Source organism: Prosopis cineraria, unplaced genomic scaffold, assembly GCF_029017545.1.
Source record: "Prosopis cineraria cultivar Desert tree isolate PC_DT_omini unplaced genomic scaffold, ASM2901754v1 PC7, whole genome shotgun sequence".
In the NCBI taxonomy this organism is placed as follows: Eukaryota; Viridiplantae; Streptophyta; class Magnoliopsida; order Fabales; family Fabaceae; genus Prosopis; species Prosopis cineraria.
The window spans coordinates 29,651,721-29,674,660 of NW_026555338.1; the positions used below are offsets into that span (position 1 = coordinate 29,651,721).

At 31.0% G+C, this 22,940-nt stretch overlaps 2 protein-coding genes across 3 annotated transcripts; one reads left to right on the forward strand and one right to left on the reverse strand.

Moving 5' to 3' along the window:
- Positions 1 to 76: 76 nt before the first annotated feature.
- Positions 77 to 6,185, reverse strand: LOC129316279 (uncharacterized). The gene is made up of 3 exons (XM_054960612.1): positions 5,517 to 6,185; positions 4,703 to 5,414; positions 77 to 1,304 (listed from the first exon to the last, which is right to left on the reverse strand). Exons 1-3 carry the CDS (start codon positions 5,867 to 5,869, stop codon positions 291 to 293), a joined length of 2,079 nt encoding a protein of 692 aa, XP_054816587.1. The 5' UTR covers positions 5,870 to 6,185; the 3' UTR covers positions 77 to 290.
- Positions 6,186 to 18,171: 11,986 nt separating this feature from the next.
- LOC129315143 (protein N-terminal asparagine amidohydrolase) lies at positions 18,172 to 22,697 on the forward strand. Of its 2 annotated transcripts, XM_054958704.1 has the most exons (9): positions 18,172 to 18,330; positions 19,323 to 19,499; positions 20,000 to 20,064; positions 20,213 to 20,312; positions 20,429 to 20,467; positions 20,563 to 20,754; positions 21,321 to 21,499; positions 21,677 to 21,796; positions 22,415 to 22,697. In XM_054958704.1, exons 1-9 carry the CDS (start codon positions 18,277 to 18,279, stop codon positions 22,518 to 22,520), a joined length of 1,032 nt encoding a protein of 343 aa, XP_054814679.1. In that variant the 5' UTR covers positions 18,172 to 18,276; the 3' UTR covers positions 22,521 to 22,697. The 2 variants fall into 2 exon arrangements, with proteins under 2 accessions (XP_054814679.1, XP_054814680.1); XM_054958705.1 differs by lacking the exon at positions 20,429 to 20,467.
- Positions 22,698 to 22,940: the final 243 nt, after the last annotated feature.

The window sequence follows — 22,940 nt, forward strand, 5'->3', positions numbered from 1 at the left end:
CCATATAAAGTCAGAGACTAAAGAATGATATGCAAGCGATGTGTTGGCCAAAAACCAAAAAGATGTGCAAGCTATGAACGGCAATAAGCACTAGCTATGCCTTCACTGTGAAGATATTACAGGTTTAACAATGTTTACATTACGGGTTTAGACAAGGAAGTAACAGTGAAGAAAATGAAAAACTGCTCTAGGACTAGGTAAATACTAACACAGCTAAATAAATTAAATAACGGTGTATAGGAGAAAGAAAGAAATACTACCTGTGAGTGGTCAAAATAATATACACGCAATTACTTCTTAGATCGCTTCTTGGGCCTCTTATCCCTTCCACCACTTTCCCTGCCACGCTTTCCAGAAACATTACTAGTTTCTGCCACCTTCTTTGGAGGCCTTCCTACACTCCTCTTTGATTGACTACTATTCTCATTCTCATTCTTTTTGTCGCCGGAGCTGCTACTGCCGCCGCCGTGCTTGGATGCTTTGTCTTTCCCTCTGTCTCCTTTACCACCACCGATCATCTTCTTCTGATCTTTTCCACCACTTACCCCACCTTTGCTGCTATTACCACCACTTCTCAATGGCTCTGCCGGAGCACTTCGCTTTATCCTTTTCAAGAAATCCGCCGCCGCGCTCCTCTTTTTATCTGTTCCTGAGGAACCATCTGCTTTGCTCTTATCTGGTTTTGGCGTCTCCGGTGGCTTGCTGGTCATGGCTGCCTTCTTGTTGGAGTTGCCAGTGATGCTTTTGTTGCTTCTTCTCAGGCTCCTTACTCCGGTGACAGGCTTTTCCTTTTTCTTGGGAGGTTCATCATCTGTATCAGAAGAAGATGGCTTCAATGGGGGTGGTTTTGTATCCAAAGCTGGCTTCTTCTTCTCATGGGCCGTTAAGTCACCTTTTCGGCCAAAGGCGGCGGAGGAAGTAGAAGGTTTCGTTGAAAATGCACTGCGTTTCCGGCAGACCAATATAGGAGCAGAAGCTGTGTGTTTTGACAAGAGTGAATCAGGGTTTGGTTTTGTTGATGATGATGGGTTTGGTGGGAGAGAATCTGGGTTTCTGGGATGGGGTTCAGATCGGGGCGGCGGGATGTGGTGGATGACCTCGGCGGAGACAAGGTGGCCCAACTGCTGTGCAGTGCGTGACTCGGCGGAGTCTTTGGGGAAGAAGGCGGCGGCGTTGGTGAAGAGGAGGAGGAGATCACGGAAGAAAGCCTGAGTGCAGCGAGAATAAGTCCCGTTTCGGAGTCGCCGCTTTATGGTCTCGTAATCCATTTGCTGTCGTACTATGTTCTTGTATCTTTCCAATTCCTGCGTTAGAAAAAAGACACCATGATGAGAAAAACGATGCTCCAACTTTTTGTTTGGTCGAATGATACTCGAACTTAGTAATATTGTGCGTGTCATCCTGGAACTCAGTAAATATTAGGATTAGCAAATCACCCAACAAAAATAATATTAGGCTTAGCAGTCATTCTAATTTCTTAGCTATTTATTTTGAGAAAATGGCAATAAAATCATCTCAAATTCTATAAATGACAATATAATCCTTTAAAATATGAATTCTGTATCAATAAGTTTTAAAGTGAAAACACTATTTTACCTTTATTAAGAATAATAAATTTCAATCATAACTTTTACTTAAAAAATAATTAACTTTGTTCTGTAAATTACAAGATTTGAATAAAAAATTATAACTTGTTAGATGTCATTTCTGTTTAAAAAACTTCTCAAAATAACAAGTTATTCACAACTTTTATTTAAAAAATAACTTTTATTCTGTAAATTGTTAGAATCAAACAAAAAATACAACTCATCAAGTGTGATTTTTATAATGAAAAAGTAAATTCTCAAAATAAAAAATCCTAATAAGAACTCTTGTTTAAAAAATAACAGCTTTTATTTAAAAAAAATAGCAAGATTTAACAAAAAAATTATAACTTGTCAATAAAGATAAAATGATATTTTTTTAATTTAAAATTTATTAATATAGAAGTTTATTTTAATGAAATTAGAATATTTTAAAGAATCAGGTTGTCATTTATATAATTTAAAAAAAATTTATTGCCATTCTTTCATTTATTCTTCATTCATTTATTATTTTTAAATTTAGTTATCTAATTCCTTAACGTTCAAGTATAGAATATTTGTCCTTTATTTTCCTAAATCGTGGTACCTCAAACCAATTTTTAGCCCTTTACAAGTACTGTAATATATTATTATTATTAGAAGAAGAAGAAGCCGACGGTAGATTATTTGTAAAATTTTAAGCCCATACCAAATCCAATTAATAGGTCTAATCGGCAAAAGTCAAGCCCACCCTAGCTAAAAGTGGGCCTACGATTTTCAAGGGGTCTCTTCTACCTCTTCTTTTTCTACCAAAAATTTTAAAAAAAAAAAGAATCCTAGTGGTGTCCCTAGAAAGGAGGAAACACCAAAACAAAAACAAAACCACAAAAAAAAAAAGGTTAAAACTATTTTTCGCACTTTTTATTTCATATTCCATACACTAAATCCTCTAAAAATCTCAATCATAACTGGCATCCAAAGCCAAGAAATATACCATAACCATAAACACTCACCAAGGTTTACGTGTCCACGACCTTGAAACATATAAAATAGTTTTAAAACGATGTGAAGATGAAAGGAAAGGAAACACTTAAATACTTAGCATTATAAATGTAAATTTAATATAATTTGTCTAATTTTTTTTTCGTTGCCACCAATATATTTTTGTCTAATTAAATCAACATAAAAGAATTTTAAAGGGGTAATATAAATAACAAAATTGTGTTATAAAATAAAAAATATATAAAATATTCATATATCTTTATGTAATTAGAAACAAACATAAAGTTAAGTACACAAATTTTTTTTAAATAAAAATATTAGTAAAGAATTAATGAAAATAAATTAAAAATAAAATATAATTTTTATACACAAGAAAGAACTATTGAATTAAACTTTATTCTAGTAATTCGCTGGTCATAAAACTTTATTCTAGTAATTCTGTACCAAAAGAAAAAATGTATTATAGTAATTGATCAAAAACTTCTTGGGCCATTAAGTGTACCGTGGTTGTTTTTCAGTCCGTTTGGATTGCCTCATTAATCGATTTTTGAGGCAAAAAATCGATTAATATGAAAAGTTAGCCAAACAGTCAAAAATCATCAAAAATTGATTATGGGTCAGGACGCGCGTTTTCCGTAAGTTCTCTCCATCAGCTTTTGCAGAACGTTTATCAAAAAGCGTTGGGAAAAATTACAAAGAATGGCCCAAGAAAAAATTACAAAGGAAGCACATAATTTAATAAAAATAAAATTAAACTCTCTTCTTTTCCCTTTTTTTTTCCTTAATAAAATTTAAACTTTGTATATTCAAAAAATTAATATTTGATATTTAAAAATTAAATTATATAGTAATTTATATAGTTAAAAATTAATTCTGATTAAATTATCCAAACATCTTCAATTTTGTTAAAATTAATTTTAAAAAAACAGTATCCAAACAGATTACGTTATAACATAATCAATTATGATTAAAATCTACCACTTAATCAATTATTTTCATAATCTATTATACCCAACTGAAATCCAAACGGACCCTTTAACGTTTGAAAATCAAAAGTGTTGACGGTAAGTTATTTTTAACAAATAAAATAAGTTGATTTTATATTTATTTGAGGAGATATTGACATTTTTAGAAATTTATTTCAATTATCATTTTAGTTCCTCAAAATTTAATCTTCTATGGTCTAAATATCTAAAATTTCATAATTATAAACAATTAATTTTTATGATGTTATTTCTCACTGAAATCATAAGAATTATTGTATATTGTTATACAAATATAAAAACTTGATTGATCAAAATTAAACTTCTAAGGATGACGTAGTTAATTGAAGTAAACTTGAAACATCAAAAAGTTTCATTATTTCGTTTCTTTATTTTAAATTTATATCCAAAATTTCAAATATTTCATTAATTAAGTTAGTGATTATATATATACATTTTTCTCATTGTATAAATTTTCATAAATGAATTGCCCTATTCATACTTGTGAATATTTTTATTGATTATTTATCTCATTACATACATGTTAATTGAAAAGTAGTCTTTCATTTTAAATTATAAGACAATTTAAAATAAAACTATGTATTTCAATAAAGCTCAATAATAATATTTTATAATATTTTTAAAATAAAAATATAAAATTTTAAAAATTTCTTCATCTAATAAAATTTTTAATTTATCATTATTTCAATTCTCCCTCCATTTAAAAAATAATATTAAAAAATTATTATTAACAAAACTTAATTTTTGTTGATATTTTAACACAATAATATTCCTTCACAATTGTCTTTTAAATGAGGGAGTAATTGTCATTATCATATTAAAATATAGTCAAAATGTTCCAGAACAACTTAGTTAAAATGTTATAAATTATAGAAATCATTGTCTCCATATATGAAAACTAATATAAGTTGTGCAACTCATGCTTCTTCGGTAAAGATAAGTCGCTCATTATATCATTTTGATAAAAATGTTAGACGCAATTCATGAGAGATTTGTGTGTGCAAATATTTTTCGACATGGGTCATTGCCCAATTAAATAGCACTGGGTTGAATTATAAATGTTTTTGTTTTAAGTTTTCCAAACATTTAACAAATACCGATTTTATCCATGCAAATATGATTTGGATCAGGTACCTGGCTCTCAAGACGGCGCTCGAACAATGAGCTGTGATCGTGACCTTTGATCAAATCCAACACCCCGATCAACGGCTGAACTTTCGCGGACACCTCGTCGTTCGCCGGCGGCTCCTCCTCCTCCTTCCTCCGCCTCGGCTTTCTTTTCCTCGTCAAACTCGCCGAGCTCTGCACCTCACTGCTCTCCCTCGTCCCTCCGTCGCCACCACCATCCCTCGAGTGCGTCACCGAGTCTCGCAACTCCGACGAGTCCTCCACCTTCCTCTCCTCACTCGGAGGAAGTGAATCACCCGTCGGCACTTTCGCCGTCGCGTCGTAGCTTCCGTTATTAGATTCTTCTCCGAGCGGATTGCCTTTCCTCTCGACCGCATCTGGTTCATTCGGACCGGCCTGGACCGGGTTCGGTTCTAGCTTCACTTCTCCCTCCCCGGTTTTCCCGACGGAAACCGTCGAGTTAGACTCGTTAACGGACTGGTTGTCCCGGTCGGATTCGTCACTCGTCGGTTGCTTAATATTATGATCCCCGTCGAGTCGTGTTGCCGGTTCGGCACTCGCCGGCACAGGAGCTTTTTCAGGTCCGCCTTTTTTGTCGTTTTGCGGTCTCGAGTCGCCGGAGCCGGCCAGATCCGGTTTTTCTTCCCCTTCTCCAACGTTCTCCTTCAAGCTCTTCCCTCTCTCTTCCTCCAACCTCTTCACCTTCAGCTGCAACGACCTTTTCCGGGGAAAATTAGCGAAAAGAAATTTGAAAACGGATTAGATCTAAAACCTAAAACGGAGCAAACTATTCAGAATAGCCAAGAGGAGAGATATTTACAGAATGGAGACGTCGGAGCGCTGGACGGCTGCCTGGAGTTCAGCGACACGAAGCTTCCTCAATTCGTCAAGCCAGGGGACGTGATCGACGTCGTCCCCGGCGGCGAGTGCGTCGGAGACAGCGCCGTCGCGTTGGGCGGCGAATCGGCGTCTGAGATCGAGGAATTTCTGGCGGCAGTGGTGAGCGGTGACGAGGAGGTTGGGGAGGGTAGTTCGGTTCTGGACCTCCATGGCGACGGCGTCCCAATCCTTAAAGCCATGACGCTGGACGGCGGAGGCAAGCAAGAGCTCCTCCAACGTGCCCCACTTCTGATGGTGTGGATGAGCCTCTGGGCTTCTGGGGTGGTTTTCCATGCGAGAGGGTCTCAGCCACTTCAAATCTTATATTTCATAATCATCATATCTTATAGTGTTTTTGTTTTCTCGTTTGTTTGTTTATATTTTTTTTTTATGCTTTAAAAAAAAATGATGAGAAGTTTTAAAACAAAGAACTAGGGTTTAGGTGTTGGTTGTGATTATGGTTCTTGGGAGAGGAAGGAAAGAGGCTGAATTGGTTTTAAAAAAGATTGGGAATGGTTGGAAGAGAAATATTGGCTAGCGATGTATGAAGGCAGAGATCTCTGGGTGGTCGAATTGGTTGGTGAGTAACGTACTTAGGAAGAAGCCTCCGCCCTCAGCACACATACTTGTCACGTAACCGTGTGAAGCACTGTGAAATACAATTAATCTGTGTGTGTGTATAACATCAATTTATATATATATATATATTAGATTTGATTAAAAATACAGTGTCAGATTCAAATATTTAAATAGCTCCAATATTGCTCAGTTATATTTAAGTATTGTTGCGCTCGGTTAAAAAGTTTCTATGTTTCTATATTTATAAGAATTTAAATCTGAGGTATTGATTTTAAGAAGCTACAATTTTTTTATATATATATTAGAACCAACATTGGTTGGACTAACAAATAAATTCTCAACTAATGCCGGGTACTTTAGCAACTTATTTTTTAATGGTTACCTTATGGAATTTTACATTGATTGGACAATCATTAAAAATTTATTAAATGAACATTTTTCACATTATAATTTTGATATTGACTTCGTTTGTAGATTGCGGGTCTTAAGAGTTTTTCCCGTTAAAAAACATATTAAAATTTTGATATGAGCTTTGAAGGAATTTCTTTGCAAATCTTATCCGAGAAGCAGAAGGAGTACGGATTGGAAAAGAATATTTGTGTATAAAAATATTGGACGTGGACAATATGTACGTTTGAACCCAATCTAAAATTGAACAATTAGGCTTTTACATTATAATCAAAGAATTACGTGGCCGAAAACAAAAGGAATTAAGAATTAGGTCTGAGAAATGTTAAATTTACTGCACAGCCCATTAATCTATTATGGCCCAGCACGCTTTTTTTCGATTTGTCCATTGCGACATCGAAGAGGCTACATTGCTTTTACAATTTTTTTTCTTTTTAAAAAATCATACATTTTGGTCTCATGATTCATTCGGTTTAGTGCTTGCTAGTGTACTTTCTAAGAAGATCACTTCTTCACTTCGTTACTGTTTTAAAATCATTGTGCATACTCTCTAGTTATAACTTTTAAACGTTCTTATGATATCGGAAAAAATAATGTATGACAGCTTTAGAAAGTAATAATAGCAGTAGTGATCTTATTTAAAAAATATATATTTGTGAAGTTTCACATGTTATTAGAATTTTCTGATTCCGCGTGCATTATTAGATTTCAAGAAAAGTTATTTATGAATTTCATTTAAAGTTTGTCATAATACTATGATTTTATTGTTTATTTAATAAAAAAAAAGTTCTCATCTAAGATATATTTGTAATCATTTAACTTTATGTAAAGTTTTGGTCCCTTAATTTTAAAAATATGTAGTTAATTTTTTAACCCTAATATAGTTAGTTTTAAATGAATATTTATCATTATTCTTTGAAAAAGGTTAAACTTAATAAGTCAATATTTAAAAATATTTTGTCAATATTAAAAGTTTAATATAATTTTTTTTGCAATGAAATTAATAATATTAAGGTTAAAGAATTAAATATATACTTTATAAAATTAAAAAATTAAAATTAAATCATGTATAAAATATAGAGATTAAAAGTATACTTTAGTCAAAAACTCTCTTTCTCTTGTGGTTAAAAAAAATAAAGAAAGAAAATTCTCCACTTATTTAGGGCAATGATTTTCTGGAAGTGGAAAAAAATCTATGCAAGTTTTTTCTAATCTCCAAAATTGAAGGTTAATGATGGAATGATTTGAAAGAGAGAGAGAGAGAGAGAGCCATATCCAGTGACCTCTCAAAAGAATTATTCATAGATAAAAATTAATTTAAAATTATTTGTTGTTAAAATGATAATAGCAACTTGTTAATGTTGTTCTAAAAAAAAAAGTTCAATCCCTCAAATTTGTCTCAAATATTAATTTAATCTCTCAAATTTTAGTTTTTATCAATTTAATCCTTCGAATTTACTTCAATTATTATTTTGGTTTTTATGTTTAAAAAGAATATAAAGTTGTTGAAATTTGATGACATGGATAACATAATATTGATGGCATCCAAGTATGTTAATGGAAAGAAATATAATTATTTAAGTCAAAAAAAACTGTGAAATTTTGAAAAACAAGAAAACAAACTATAATGATAAATATTGTTAAGGATTATAAAAGATTTTGCAGATATAATCAATTTTATAGGAATAAACTAAATAAACAGCATAACATTTATTATATTTTACATTATGTATAGTTTATTATATTTGTCAATGACATATCATTGTATATCAATGATAAACCCTCTTATAAATTTTTAATAATAAGCATCTTATATATTAATGATAAACTCTCTGTATATTAATATAAAATGGTCATATTTTTAAATTTTTAAAAATTTTGTTTATGTTTTCTAGGCATAAGTTTTTTTTTTTGCCAATTAGACAATTTATTTGGGATTATATTTATAAAAATTAGGTGAGAGTTAATTTATTTCATTTAACTATGTGTACATGTCAAGTTATTGATATACTTTATATATTAGATCATTTTGAAAGTTAATTTTGTGTATTAAATTTAAAGAACTCATAATGATTTAAGAAAATATAATAGATGAAATTAATAAAAATTAAATTTGAATGGCCAAATTAACAAGTGAGGCAAATTTAAAGGACTAAAATTTTATTATTAAAAAAATTATAGTTATGAAATTTCCCTCCACTGCTCCGCAAGCATATATTGAGTTGTGTTAGCCATACTCGCACCTCTATCAACATCTCCAGTTTTGTTGATTTTGTGCACATAACTCTCTTTTTATTCTCTCCCTAACACATCAATGTGTAATTTTCTTTCACCCACTTACCATTATCCAAGTTGGATCCTCTCATCATCCTTTCTTTCCTTTTCTTCTCCAAATCTTATCCTTATCATCGGATTAAAAATCCAAGGATCGAGATTTAATCAAATTAATTTAATTATTTTAGTTTAGTTTACAGTTGTGAATTACTCATATAAGATTTTAATTGTCTAGATCTATTTTTTGTTTGTTTTTTTATTATAATAGTTTTACATAATTTTAAATATTAATTGTTCAAATTTTAAATCAAGGGCAAGGATAGGATGAGGGAAGAAAAAGAGAAAATCCAAACCCATTTATAGGGTCTTCTCTTGACTTTTTATGTCACATTTTGGCTTTATTATTCACGATACTACTTACTTAATTCTATCTATATAGGCCACACTTGACCAATTCACGAATATAAAAAGAATTGGTTAAGTTTGTTATTTGTAATAATTACTTCCTTCATTTAAAAATATAAAATATTTTTTTAAGAGATTAGATATTTAAAAATATAAAGCATTTTAAGTTATATTTTTTTAAAGTGTCTCTATTAATAATAATTTTATATTTATTTTAAGATATTTAATAAAAATAAATATAAAAAAATAAAATTATTGAAAAGTACGTAATTATTTTTTGAGAGATAAGATTCAATTAAAAATATTTTATATTTTTAAACGAAAAGAGTATGTAAAATTATCTAACCTATAAGTTGAAGACGGTGAGGTCATTAAATGATATAGAAAGGGTGAAAAAAGCCAAGCAAAGAAAGTTAAGAGGGGGAAAAAATAATGGAGGAGATAATAGACTGAAATCCTATCACTATAATATCTTTTTATTTTAAGCAACAGCTCTCATATAATATTTAATATTATTTATTAAAAATATTAAATAATAATTTATTTAATATGAGTATAAGCAATAATTTTTATATGTCATTATTGATCTTTATTTTGAGTAATAAATATTTGATAATATTGAAAAACTGTTTTTTAAAATAGAATGGACAACTATTTTTAAATGTTTAAGTCAACTTTTTAAATAGGCAACAATTTAACTTGTGTGTTCAATGCTTGAATGACAGGGTATTAGGATAAGAAGGTTTACCTAGCATCGTGGCTTGAAAATAAAAGCTAACTCTGAAATATATGATTAAAAAAAAAAAAAGGAAACGACGAGAAAGGGAAAGGAGGTTGGAAAAAGTGTTGTACATATGAAAATGTTACAATATAAAAAAAATATTTAAATAAATTAGGTACATTATATTCTTTATGATCTATTTAATAAAAACATAACATTTAAATGACATTAAATATAAATCAATTATGATATTAATGATAGTAAAAAAAAAATTAAAAAATCAAGTGTGTATTGTTTTATAAAAATAAAATTAATTTAAAAAATATCACACAAAATTTTATTTAAATAATTAAAATATTTTAACCGGACAGATCAAATAATATAGTGATCCTAGTCCATCTGAATATTTATCTAAAATATATAAATCATAATAACAGTCAATGAATATCTTAACAATGGTTAATGAATTCAAAATATTTCTTAAATCTTAACACAATAAATTTTAATACATAATACATCTTCACACTTCCCATCAAATTCAACATGCCTTTGACTTCGTAACAACTCATTGCTTGGCCTGAAGAATAATTCCTAATATACAATACTCTTTTTATTTAAAAATATAATATATTTTTAATTAAATTTTACTTTTAAAAAAATAAATATTTGTCTTCAAACTAACTTTATATTTCTATATTTACTCCTACTTAATAGAATATTTTATCCTAAAATAAATATAAAGTAATTTATTTAATAAAGATCCTTTTTAAAAAAATGATAATTACATTTTAAAAAAATTAAAAATACCTTACATTTTTTTAATATCCAACTCTTTAACAAACGTATCATATTTTTAAACGGATGAATATATCTTTTATACCATATGTAGGTAGGAATTGGCTGTGTGCATATGCTCAACAACAATTCATCCACTCCTTAAAAATTTAGTCTATAAACTATCAATATGAAGATACTGTCAGGAGGTTATACACACACATCTTTGTAAATGTTCTTTTAACTTAATGAGCTCTATGATCCAATTATCTTAAACTTCCAAGTATAAAAAGGGATTGAATTTAAGAAATGAGAGATGTATGTACAATTATACAATAACATATTAAATATTTACAATTAATTTAAAGTTTGAACACCATGAGAATAATATTCACTGTTCAGGACCACCTTATTTAATTTGCATGTTGAGTGGGCTATTTTCCACGACTGGACGATGAAGAATGATCGGCCAGGGAGTGCTAGCTTTCCCAACGACCAACGTGTTTGTGCTGTCAAAGAAGAGAAGATACTCCATGTGTTCTGCGTGATTTTCAAGGCTGAATTACTTACCTGCCTTTGACTTTAATTTAAATTACTTTATTAAATTATGTTAATTAATTTTATTAAATAATAAACCCTGATTGTTGTGAATTATGTTCATTGCCATTGGCTAAAATAATAAGCCACAGGCCTGCTCAAAACGTTGAGGGTTATTTTTGAAGTGGGCTTTTTTTTTGAGGAAAAAAATGTTTTTAATTCAGATTTTTGCCTAAGTAAAAGTCCAACATATACCAACAAGCAAAGTTCTTATAAGCCATAAACCTTGTTTGTGTCTGTTAATAGAGGGGAGTTTTATAGATGAGTTTTTCGTGTCCTTGAAGGAAGGTGGGGTAAAATTAGAAGGAATGAATAGACCCAAGCTATTTTCTTAATTTTTGAATTTAGGTAATGATCTCTTATAATTAGGGGTAGAATGAGTATTATTAAATCTTAATTATCAATCAATATAATATATATCCATCTTAATAACTTTGTTCTTGATTCTTGACTAGTTTTTTTCCTTCCTATTGCAAAAATTGATCGGTGATTACTATGAAAATAAATTATAAATAATTTTTAAAAAAATTATAAATACTGGCTTTTTCAATACTAAATAAAATAAGCAAATTCATTTATAAAATTTAAACATGTACTGGTATATATATTTTTCCTTTAATATCCTTAAAACTAGACCAGGTTTTTTTTTCCCCCACAAAGACTTGGGCTTTCCATTAGTTCTGAGATCAGAAAATAAAATAAAGCTCAAATACAGGATAAGAAAAAATGTCCGAGTGAATCCAACACAAGCAACCAAAAAAAAAAACCAAAGCTAACCGAAAACTCAGAAGAGAAAATCAAAGTCTGTAAACGTTGACTGTATAGCCCAAGTAAAAATGCAAAAAAAAAAAAAAGAATTGGCATACAAATGCAGGAACTTGTCCTAGTCCATCTTGTGAAGGGGTGCCACCGTGAATGTTGAAGAGGCCCAACGTGACAAATCCCATAGCCTTGAAAGGTGAAAAAGAGTTGTCAGAAAATCACCATGCATGAGGTGAGAGGCAACCACCCAGTATCAAGTTGCAAGACTGCTGTCAACATCCCAACCAAAAATGGGCCAAGTTGACTCATCCCTTAATGAGATCACATCCCCTTTAGGATTGGAAAACTATAATAATTGTTTCAAACCAAAAACAATTGTTTTTGGTATATAGAAACAAAATTGCACCATAAAAAATTCACTTCTAAAATAGCAAGGAGCAGGATAGATTATGGATGTTTCCTGTGAGGGGAAAACTACATCTGCAGTGAAGTATTCCCTCCATCTTTGCTTATGGGAAAAACTATTATTTTTACTTTTTTTATATAAATAAAATCATTTATTTTAATTAACATTTATTACATATTTTTTAAACCACCACTCATAATTTATATTAATAAAAAATAATAATGTATATTTATGTTAGTTAATATAAAATATTTTAATTTAATTTTTTTAAATTGCATGATATAATTTTTTGGGAGAATGGCATTAAGGGCCCTAAAAACCAAGAATTTTGCAAATAAAGCCTAATAGATTTTGAAATTATTCTAAGGGCCTAAAGACCTCATTTGCAATTATGTTTTTTTGGTCAAATGACTAATTTGTCTCTCTCATAACCAGCTGTCAAACGAAAATTGCTGCTTCTTCCTCCGTCTTTCCTCCCTCGTCCTTCTCTCTCTTCCTCTTTCAACATTGATACAATAATCAAATTTATTTTTCTCCCCATCATGCTTCTCTATTCCCTCTCTTCTTCTTCCTCCTTCTTTCTCTCATTTGAAACTTTTTCGTTCAATAAGTATGAGTGGGCGATTCACTTTTATCCAGATGGGTATGGAGAAGATGATCAAGCGTTCGTCCGATTACATTCCTTTCACGCCAACCAACTTCTTGAAATGATTCACCATAGTGTATAAAGAATGGATCAAGTACTGCATCTGCCATTATCAATTTTATTTTGTCAAAAAAGGATATAGAGAGAGTTTAAGCCATATCAATTTTATCTAATCATAATATACGCGTTCATGTTCATTTAATGAAAACAAGTTGTTATTTATGGACTTTTTGTTGTTTCTGATACATATTTTTTTGTAACTAATATAAATGTTCTGGCGTAATATTGTTTATGAAATTTATGTTGTTATTTATGGAGTTTGTGTTGTGCAAACTTTGCAATTAACTTGTGCGGATATTTATGTGCATCATATCAACAAACCTTGTATTGTAAATATATGGACATTATGTTGTTAGCAAATGGATACTTTCATACTATATACGGACTTTTTGTTTTTCATTAACTTGAGAAACTTTTTCAAATGTTCAGTTTAATCACACAAATTATGTGAAATAGATGGACATTGTGTTATTAATAAATGAACCTTGTCATATTATATGCAGACTTTTTATTGTTCATAAACTTGAGAAACTTTTTATTTAAGCCCAGCCAACTGATAAACTGAACACACATAAACTTTTAGTTTAGAATATATGAAGATTGTTGTAACATCCCAATTTAAATTTTAATAGTTAATTTGGGTTAATAGAAATTTTGAAAAATATTTAGAGGTAAGCAAATTAGTAGAAAATTATTATTAAATCTAATTTAAGATATAATTCTAAATTAAAATAAAAAAATTAAAAAAAATTAATTAATTAAAAAAATAAATAAATAAAATATTATTAAATTATTATTATTATTATAAAAAGAAAGAAAGAGAAAAGGTATGAGAAAAAGAAAGGAAAGAAGGAAGAAAACGTGAACGCTTTCGGTGCAATCATTGTATATTATAATAATATAAAAAAGGGAGAGAGAGAAAAGAAGAAATAATAAAAAAAAGATGTGGGACCCACTGAATTTTTATAAAAACTCACCTGTTCCTTCATTTTTTTTTCATTCATTCCTTCGTGCGTGCTGAGGCAGAGAGAAGCGAGTCGTCGGTGTGAAATATCTAAATTTTTAAGGTAAGAGTTTTTAATAGAATATTTAGGGTGTGATTTTAAACTTTTTAAGACTAAGTAAGTGTTCTAAAAAATTTTCTTAGTCATCCTTCTTCTTTGGTTTCTGAGTTTGTAGTGGTAGAAAATTTAAGATCTGAAAGAGGGATGAATTTATGTTGAATAAATATGATTTTTGAGGTTGTCAGTAGTATAATAAATGTTCTAGAGTATAAATTTGTTGATGATCTTTGAATTTGTGGCTTATGGATCAAATTCTAAACTAGATCTGAAAATATATGTTGATTTATTGAGGTTTAGATGATTATTTGGGATGAGAAATGAATTATTATGGTTATAGGATTATGATTCTAAGCTAGAGACTCAATTTTTAATTTTTGGGTATTTTAGGTACGAATTTATGAAATAAAAAGAAAATTTTGATAATAGAAATTAGTTTAGAAGTTGATTTTTTAGATTATTAATGTTTATTGATAATTAAAAGAGGAGTTAAAAAAAATTTACTTAATAGTATTAACTCTAGATTTGTATTAAGATTGAGATTAAAAATTATGTTATATTTTTAATTCTATTATTAGAATTATTTTATTAGTTTCAAAAATTGAAACTAATATTTATAAATAATATGTTATTTGTAGATTGTATTACTGGTGAAGATTGTGGTGAGAGAGAAATTTTAAGGAATAATTTATTGAAAAAGCCACAAGGTAACCATGCTTTTAATTTGTGATTAGTGTTACTTCATGTTAATTGGGTGATTATTGAGAAAATTATGAATTTTGTAATATTGTATAATTGTATAATATTATTATGAATTTGTTTCATTATTGTGGGAGGTGTTGGGAGACTTACTATTATTGTTGTATTTATGTGCCACATGGCACGCCCCTATTGGAGCTCAATAGGTGGCTTGTAAGGGCTCGGGCTAATCTACCTTTGGCCGGGTAATTTAGCACCGAGTGAGGGCTACCGCTCGAGGTTAATGGAGGGATATAAGGATGGTTGTTTGTGTGTATTACAATATTTTTTATATTTATTGGAATTATATTATTTTTAATTCTCACTTAGTAAGTACACACTTAACTGTTTGTATACACTATCATAAATTGACTTTGGTTACTGGGACTTTTGAGTCTCATTATGTGGTTAACAATTTTCAGGAGAAGAGCCACGAGTGACACGTGGAGGAGTCCCAGAGGCTTAGTGGTATGGATTCACTGTCTCTTTTGGGTATTTAATTTATGATTTATAATGTGTTATATTGCCAATATTAGGGCTTTTTGTTTATTGTCAATTATATGAATATATAAATATAATCATGCCTTTCAAACTATTTTTATTTTTAGTACAATTTGGATGACTGTAATTTTAATATTTGGTTTACTTTGGATTGGTTAAAATAGCATGATTATAAGGCTAAATAACTGACTTGTGTTGAAAATTGACTAAATTGCTTATTTTACTTGTTGGGAGTATAAGGATGGACAAATGTGATTTAGTTTACTTGTTGGGAGTATAAGGATGGACAAATGTGATTTAGCCTAATGGCATGTGGGAGGTAAAAATTTATCTGAAATGTTATAGTGTGTGAGTTGAAGCCAATTATAAAATATTTTATATTGAAATTATTGATATAAGAATGTGTTGGGTGGCTGTAACCCAACTATGATTGAGTTAAATTATTTTTTAAAAAAAATTTGGTGTGTTACAATTGTGTTGTGCATGGTGGATATTGTGTTGTGTAATGTTTGCTTGCGCATTTTGTCAAGCCTAACTTACTGATAAAGGAGAATCTTATGAACTTTTAATTGAGAATAAATGAATTTTATATTGTGTATGATGGATATTGTGTTATGCATTGTTTGTTTATTTGTGCATTTTGTTAAGTGTAACCTACTAATAAAGTATAATCGTATGGACTTTTAGTTAAGTATATATGAACCTTAAGTTGTGCATGGTGGATATTATGTTGTGCATTGTTTTCTTACTTTTGCATTTTATCAAGCTTAACCTACTGATAAAGTAGAATTTTATAGAGTTTTAATTGAGAATAAATGAACCTTATATTGTGTACAGTAGATATTATGTTATGCATTGTTTGCCTATTTGTGCATTTTGTTACACCTAACCTACTAATAAAATAGAATCGTATGGACTTTTAGTTGAGAATATATGAACCTTAAGTTGTGCATAGTGGATATTTTGTTGTGCATTGTTTGCTTACTTCTACATTTTGTTAAGCCTAACCTATTGATAAAGTAGAATCTTATAGACTTTTAGTTGAGAATAAATGAACTTTATATTGTGTATAGTAGATATTGTGTTATGCATTGTTTGTCTATTTGTGCATTTTGTTAAGCCCAGGCTACTGATAGAATAGAACCGTATGGATTTTTAGTTAAGAATATATGAACATTATGTTGTGCATAGTGAATATTCTGTTGCACATTGTTTGCTTACTTGTGCATTTTGTCAAGTTTAGCCTACTGATAAAGTAGAATCTTATAGACTTTTAGTTGAGAATAAATGAATTTTATATTGTACACAGTAGATATTGTGTTATGCATTGTTTGCCTATTTGTACATTTTGTTAAGCCTAGCCTATTGATAAAGTAGAATCGTATGGATTTTTAGTTGAGAATATATGAACCTTTGTGCATAGTGGATATTGTGTTGTGTATTGTTTGCTTACTTGTGTAGTTTGTCAAGCCTAACCTACTAATAAAGTAGAATCTTATAGATTTTTAGTTGAGAATAAATGAATCTTATATTATGCATAGTGAATATTGTGTTATGCATTATTTGCCTAACTTCAGTATTTTGTTAAGCCTAGTATAACAATAAATTGAAATCACATGGACTTTCATATGAGAATATATCACAAACTTTTTTTTCTTGCAACTGTCTTTAACCAGCCGTCCTCTCGGGAGACCACGAACAAGGAGGATAGAGTCTTTTAAGATAAGTAGATTTATCATTATTCAAGATGTAGAAAGGCCGGACACAGTCACAAGATATGCAAGAATCCTAACCCAGCATGAGAAGTGGTTATATTGTACTTCTTTGGTGCACACAAGCAAATATAATTATGTAAATGAAAACATTTTCAAATATTACTTTTTGGGTAAGTAGGAATTATAAATATTTTTTATTTGTATATAGAGAAGCAACTATTAGATATTTTGAATATAGTGGCTAACTTTATATATATATATCAGACTTAGAATATTGTGTCAAATTTTATATGGGTACTTGTTTTAATACTTAGGCTAATATCAATATGAAATTATTCATATATGATACAATTATTTTTCTTAATATTGGAAATGCATAAAACTTTTATTGAGCATGCGTGGATATCGTCTTGTGCATAGTGAATGTTATGTCGTGCATGGTCTGTCTAACGTCATTTTGTTATAGCCTAAGCTAGTGAAATACTGAAAATGTATGATTTTTTTGTTCAACACATATGGACATCGTATTATGCATAGTGAATGTTGTGTCATGCATGGTCTGCCTAGTCATTTTTGCTAAAGCCAAGGCTAGTGAAATACTTAAAATGCATGGACTTTCTATTGAGATGCATAGACATTGTCTTGTGCATAGTGAATAATATATCATGCATGATTTACTTCATTATTTTAAGAGTTCATGCAGGTTTTAAATTCAAATCAAATAAAGGATAAAATTATACTTTTAATTTCAAAAAAATTTACAATAAAAGTCTTAAAATCTACAAAGCAATATCAAATTTATTTAAATTTAAATTATAATAAAATTTATTTTTAAGACCTTTAATATTATTTTTTTTAATTTTTTTCCCTTGTGCATGCAAAATCGGAGGGAGTATGACTTAACGAATCAGCTCCGCCTTTATTTTTTTGCGTCAACGAGTCAGGTCCACCTGCTTGCTTTTACTTTTCAACGTTCACACTGAATCGCTAACACTCGGCTCCATTCCCCTCTTCCGGATATCATTCAGAGGATAATTGGCTAATTGCCCAAATCATGATAGTGGTCGATGGGGTCCCGATCTCTGCACATTCATCTTCAACATCTCAGGTATTACTTTTGTCCCTTTCCCTTAATTTCTCTTTTTCCTCCTCTCCCATTTTCTCGTCAAACGATCAAGAGAAACATCGACGAAGTGGAAAATTACGATCTTGATGCGGCTCAGGTTGTTCAAGAATCCGGTTTGAAGAGTTTATCCTATAACTGTGGGCAGTATGAACTTGGCTTCTTTATACTAGGCTCTTTACTTATCATTGAAGATTCTATTTGTTTCGGTAAGGATACTAGGAGAAAAATCGGACTCGGGATAGCTTCATATTTTCCAACGGTATTGTAAATTTGTCAACTGATGCAAACTTGTGGCTCTTGGGGTTTTTGTAAATATGTTTTGACTATTTGTATTGTAATATACCTTGCCTTACACTTAAATGTTTTTGCAGGTAAGTTTTCTTCTATAAGTTGTGACAAGTGTGATTCACGAACCTAAACTTTAAGTTACACTGATTTAAAAACATGTTTGATTCAGATAATAAAATGTGAAAACGCAGTCTTGGGTGAAAAAGAATACGGCGTTGGCATAAGGGCATTGCTGTGCCGTTAGCATCACTCAAGATTCACCCCCTTTCAAATCTGGAGTTTTAATTTTGTTACTGGAGTCAAAGCCATGGAGTGTGATGTTTCTACCTTACACCTTACTTCAGGAACTTTAGGGCCAATTATTATTTCAGGATTGAATCAACCATGGATGCTTGGGCATATCGTTTGCCTTTGATGGTTAACAATTAGGAGCACATGTCTATGAATCCATGCCATTACCTACTAAGTGTATTTAGGATTTACAAGTTCTTCTCATTGTCTGTGGATTGGTTGGGCTGTGGGTGAGGGAGAGGGGTGATTAAGAATAGAAGCTAGAAGTTGATCATTCCGGAAATCAAGCCTTATTTCATGCTCACTGTGAATAGAAAACTCAATCAAAAAGCGTGATCATTTTATATGCATATGGATAAACTTGTTAAACACCTGACTTTTGTGCTTGTGTACAGGGAATAGACACCCTACTTTCTTTGTTGGAGAATCCTTTTCTAGTATCTGCCTCAAATTCTTTCAAAGCTATCCCAGAGAGGAAGTTTTCAGTTTCTGAAGAGTCTTGCCCTGATCGATCAAAATGGGTATATGTATTTCAAAGTGAATATGCGACTGTCGACCCTGCATTTGTTAATGTATTTATCTTTCTCCCTCTTTTTAATTTCATTTGGCAAATAACTATCACTTAAAAAAAGTCCCCCTTTTTTTTTGAGAAGGAAGAGATTGTACATGTCTTGTTTGTTAAATTTTGAATCAGTTTATTTGAACCTACAACTAATAATTTTTTCCTTGATCATTCAGTCTGTGTTGGACTGTTAAGGGCGTCATTGGTGCAATTTATCTGTCATCAATTTTCCATGGATTCCTTCTTCCATCATACCCTTTTCTTTAGGCTCCTGAAAGACTCCTTTCTGTTCTGTCTTCTTTTGGGAAAAACTGATCAGATAGTTAACTTTCGGCAAATAATTACCATTCAACAACTTCATGCCCTTACTGTTTTAATTATCTGATGATATCAGAGGACTAAATTGTATGATGCCAATATAAATTTCAATTATTTATTTGATTATTTGATTTCATCATGCTTTCTTTTAACTTTCTATTCATGTGCTTCCTTCTCTCTCTATATTGCTAGTTTGTTGGCACTGATGAAGCGACAACGTGTGTGGGTCTTGTCATTCGGAACCAGAGCAATGGGATGTAAGAATTAAGGATTAAGTCCTTTGTAGATAGGAAGTTCTCTATATTTAAATTTCACTGTTTTCTTTTTTTTTTGGTTTCCTGTGTCTGATTGATTTTTTAGGGCCACGGCCAATGTCTGGTTTATTGTTTTATCTCCATGTTGCAGGACATCACTTGCCCATATGGATTCGCCTAAGATTGTAGATAGGGGGCTCTCTCAAATGCTATCACTACTCGTTGATGACAATGTGGAGACTGTGTTGGAGGCATTTTTCTTTTTCTTAATTTTTCCCATGATTTATTTTGGCCGCCCCTACTTCTAGTGATGATACTTCAAAATTTATGTTTGAACTGAAACTGTGCTATCTCAATACAAATGTAGGTACATCTAATTGGGGGTTTTGAAGATGTCTCACCAAAAGTCTGACCAGAGTCTTCTATTCCATTAATAATTTTCCTTAAATGTAGTTTCTTCTCTATCATAATGATTGTTCAGTCTCTTGGGCTTCTGTGCAGCATGCTAATGGTAGGACAGGATCAGAAAGCCATTCAGATTTGGATGGTTATTCCTTTCCTTTGTGTGCAAAAATTGTTCAAGCTTTATGCACAAGGGAAGAGACCTTTCATCTTCAAACTAGCTGTGTTCTTGGGCATAACACCCAGAGGGATTCTTATGGAAATGCATTCCCCATTTTCAATGGATTTGTGGTCAGCTCCTCGTTATTTGCTCCTGAATCTTGTCACTGTTTACTTTCAGTTTGTGTAAATTTGAGATAAACCCCTTTCTTCCCATGATTATATAAAACAAATTCTCATGCCCCAAGCACTTATTACTCCACCAGTTCTGCCTACATTTTTTTGAATCTCTGGAAACACTCATTGTGTTTTTTCCACTTTGAGGTTTGTATAATATTATGACTGTTTTTTCCACTCATTGCTTCCTACAAAGTTTCAGCTGCACGTAAACATAAAGCTGGAAACTTTTTTTAAAACACTAGTATTAGTTACTGTAACAAGATTGTAGTACTAAAATCTAAGAACAAGTTATAAGGTTCATTAAAAAATTATTGTATCTGCAGAAATCACTTATTATAACAGAATATTATCTAAAGTTAAATTACTTCCACATATTGCAAGGGAAAACTACTTATGGTTGTGTGACATGTTTTGGTTATTGGCAGTTTGTGAAAACAAGTTTCAGTTCCTTCTTAATTTTGGCGTGTACTTAAACTCTGAATGGGATTTAGACTTCTTAATCTTATTCACCGTTTCAGGTGGAAACTTTGACTGGAAGAGTCTTCCCTGCTAGTTTTGATAGAACTTCAAGGTGCCCGGATGAAATTGTCAGGAGAATACGAGTAACTGCTTCCTTTGAAGATCCTGATAGGAATGGGAAGTTACTGGAGACATACGACACCAAAAAAGATCGGTTCATAATTGCTCCATGTCGCTGGTAAATTGTGAAGATTATAACTTCAATATCTGCGTGTATAAATTGTTTATAGTTCAAAGCAGAATGAAAACAAGTACTTAATTATGTTACGCTGGTGTAAATTATTTTCTGGCAGCCTATAGTATCTCTTAGATCAACTAATACTGAAGCTTCTTCTCCTGGCCCCTTCTGATTTAGGACTCTTCGCCAATACCGTATTGCTTCCACACTAATTCATCATTCCGATTCAGAAATTCTTTCAATGTGTTCTACCTCTCCTGACGCAGAAGGCCCAGATTTTGTTGATAGCTTGAAAAGGTAAAAACACTTTGATTCCATGCTTTTTATCTTATTTATTTGATGCAAGAACTTCCAGGAACAGGCTTTTTATCTTACTCCACACTATTTATTCCATGCTTTTTATCTTAATATAACATGTAAATAAAATCATATATCACAAGAATGCTTGTAGCCCCGTGCAAAGAATTGAATAGCCTGAAACTTGATTGTTCCTCAATTCACTACAATGATGATATTGATCCTCAACGGCCAAGTATTTTTTTTTCAAAAGGCGACGTCAATTAATATAATCTCTCTCAGCAAGACATCAACTATGATTTTATTCCAAGGTACTGAAAACCAATGAGGCACTGGTTCAAGAGGTAATAGTCAACACAGTAGTTGAACCGTGGTCAGACTGGTCATGACATGACCAAAGCATTTCATTGAATTGGTCTATATAGTGGTTAAACGGTTTTCCAATTCAACCGTTGAGTTGACCCGGTTTTCAATTCTATGTTTTTTTTTTTCCAGTTTAGCTTCAAGCCCTCAATCATCACATGAATAGTTACCAACTTTGAAGTTCTTAGGAAATTTTAATTTTCATTTATTGAACAGCACTCTCACATATGCAGAGGTTATATTTTCCTTCTGCAGGCAGTGGAATTATTTGATTGAGCATCCATACTGGACAGAAACCTTCCCTGAGAAGCAGCCTCGCATTTTTGAGAGGACAGCTGATGGAGGCTGGACAAGATGTTGATGACACTCTTAAGGCTGCAAATCTTTTCCCATGATTAGAATAGCTTCTGCAATGTCATAGTCTCACGGGACATTCATTTGTGGCCTATTGCTGCTTCTGACTCTCTAGTTTGATTTATAATGATTATTGGCATTCTCCTAAAAATTTTATGATTGTTTTCTCAGAATTTTACTTTCATTTGCTTTGAGAAATTCTTATCTAGAGGTTAGCCAAGTTAATCATCAATAGGCATTAAGTATGTCAGAAATGGACCTCACTATAATGCGTGTTGGAAAAGAATTTGGTAATTTTTTTATACTTGAAATTTCAGATGGAATAAGTATTTTTTAAAAAAGAAATTGTTGATCCTTTTTTTTTTTTGGTAATCTATATAATTAAGTGTTGTTGATATTTGAGACTTAGCGGAGAGATTTTGTTGCA

Bases quoted from the DNA above. Each gene is read 5' to 3' on its own strand.
- LOC129315143 (XM_054958704.1), top strand. From the start codon at position 18,277: ATGATAGTGGTCGATGGGGTCCCGATCTCTGCACATTCATCTTCAACA. The intron at 20,065-20,212 runs GTAAGAATTAAG...TCCATGTTGCAG, and splicing joins CGGAACCAGAGCAATGGGAT to GACATCACTTGCCCATATGG. The intron at 20,755-21,320 runs GTCAGCTCCTCG...TCACCGTTTCAG, and splicing joins CCATTTTCAATGGATTTGTG to GTGGAAACTTTGACTGGAAG.
- LOC129316279 (XM_054960612.1), bottom strand. From the start codon at position 5,869: ATGGAAAACCACCCCAGAAGCCCAGAGGCTCATCCACACCATCAGAAG. The intron at 5,415-5,516 runs GTAAATATCTCT...TCCCCGGAAAAG, and splicing joins CGCTCCGACGTCTCCATTCT to GTCGTTGCAGCTGAAGGTGA. The intron at 1,305-4,702 runs GTACCTGATCCA...TTTCTAACGCAG, and splicing joins AGCGCCGTCTTGAGAGCCAG to GAATTGGAAAGATACAAGAA.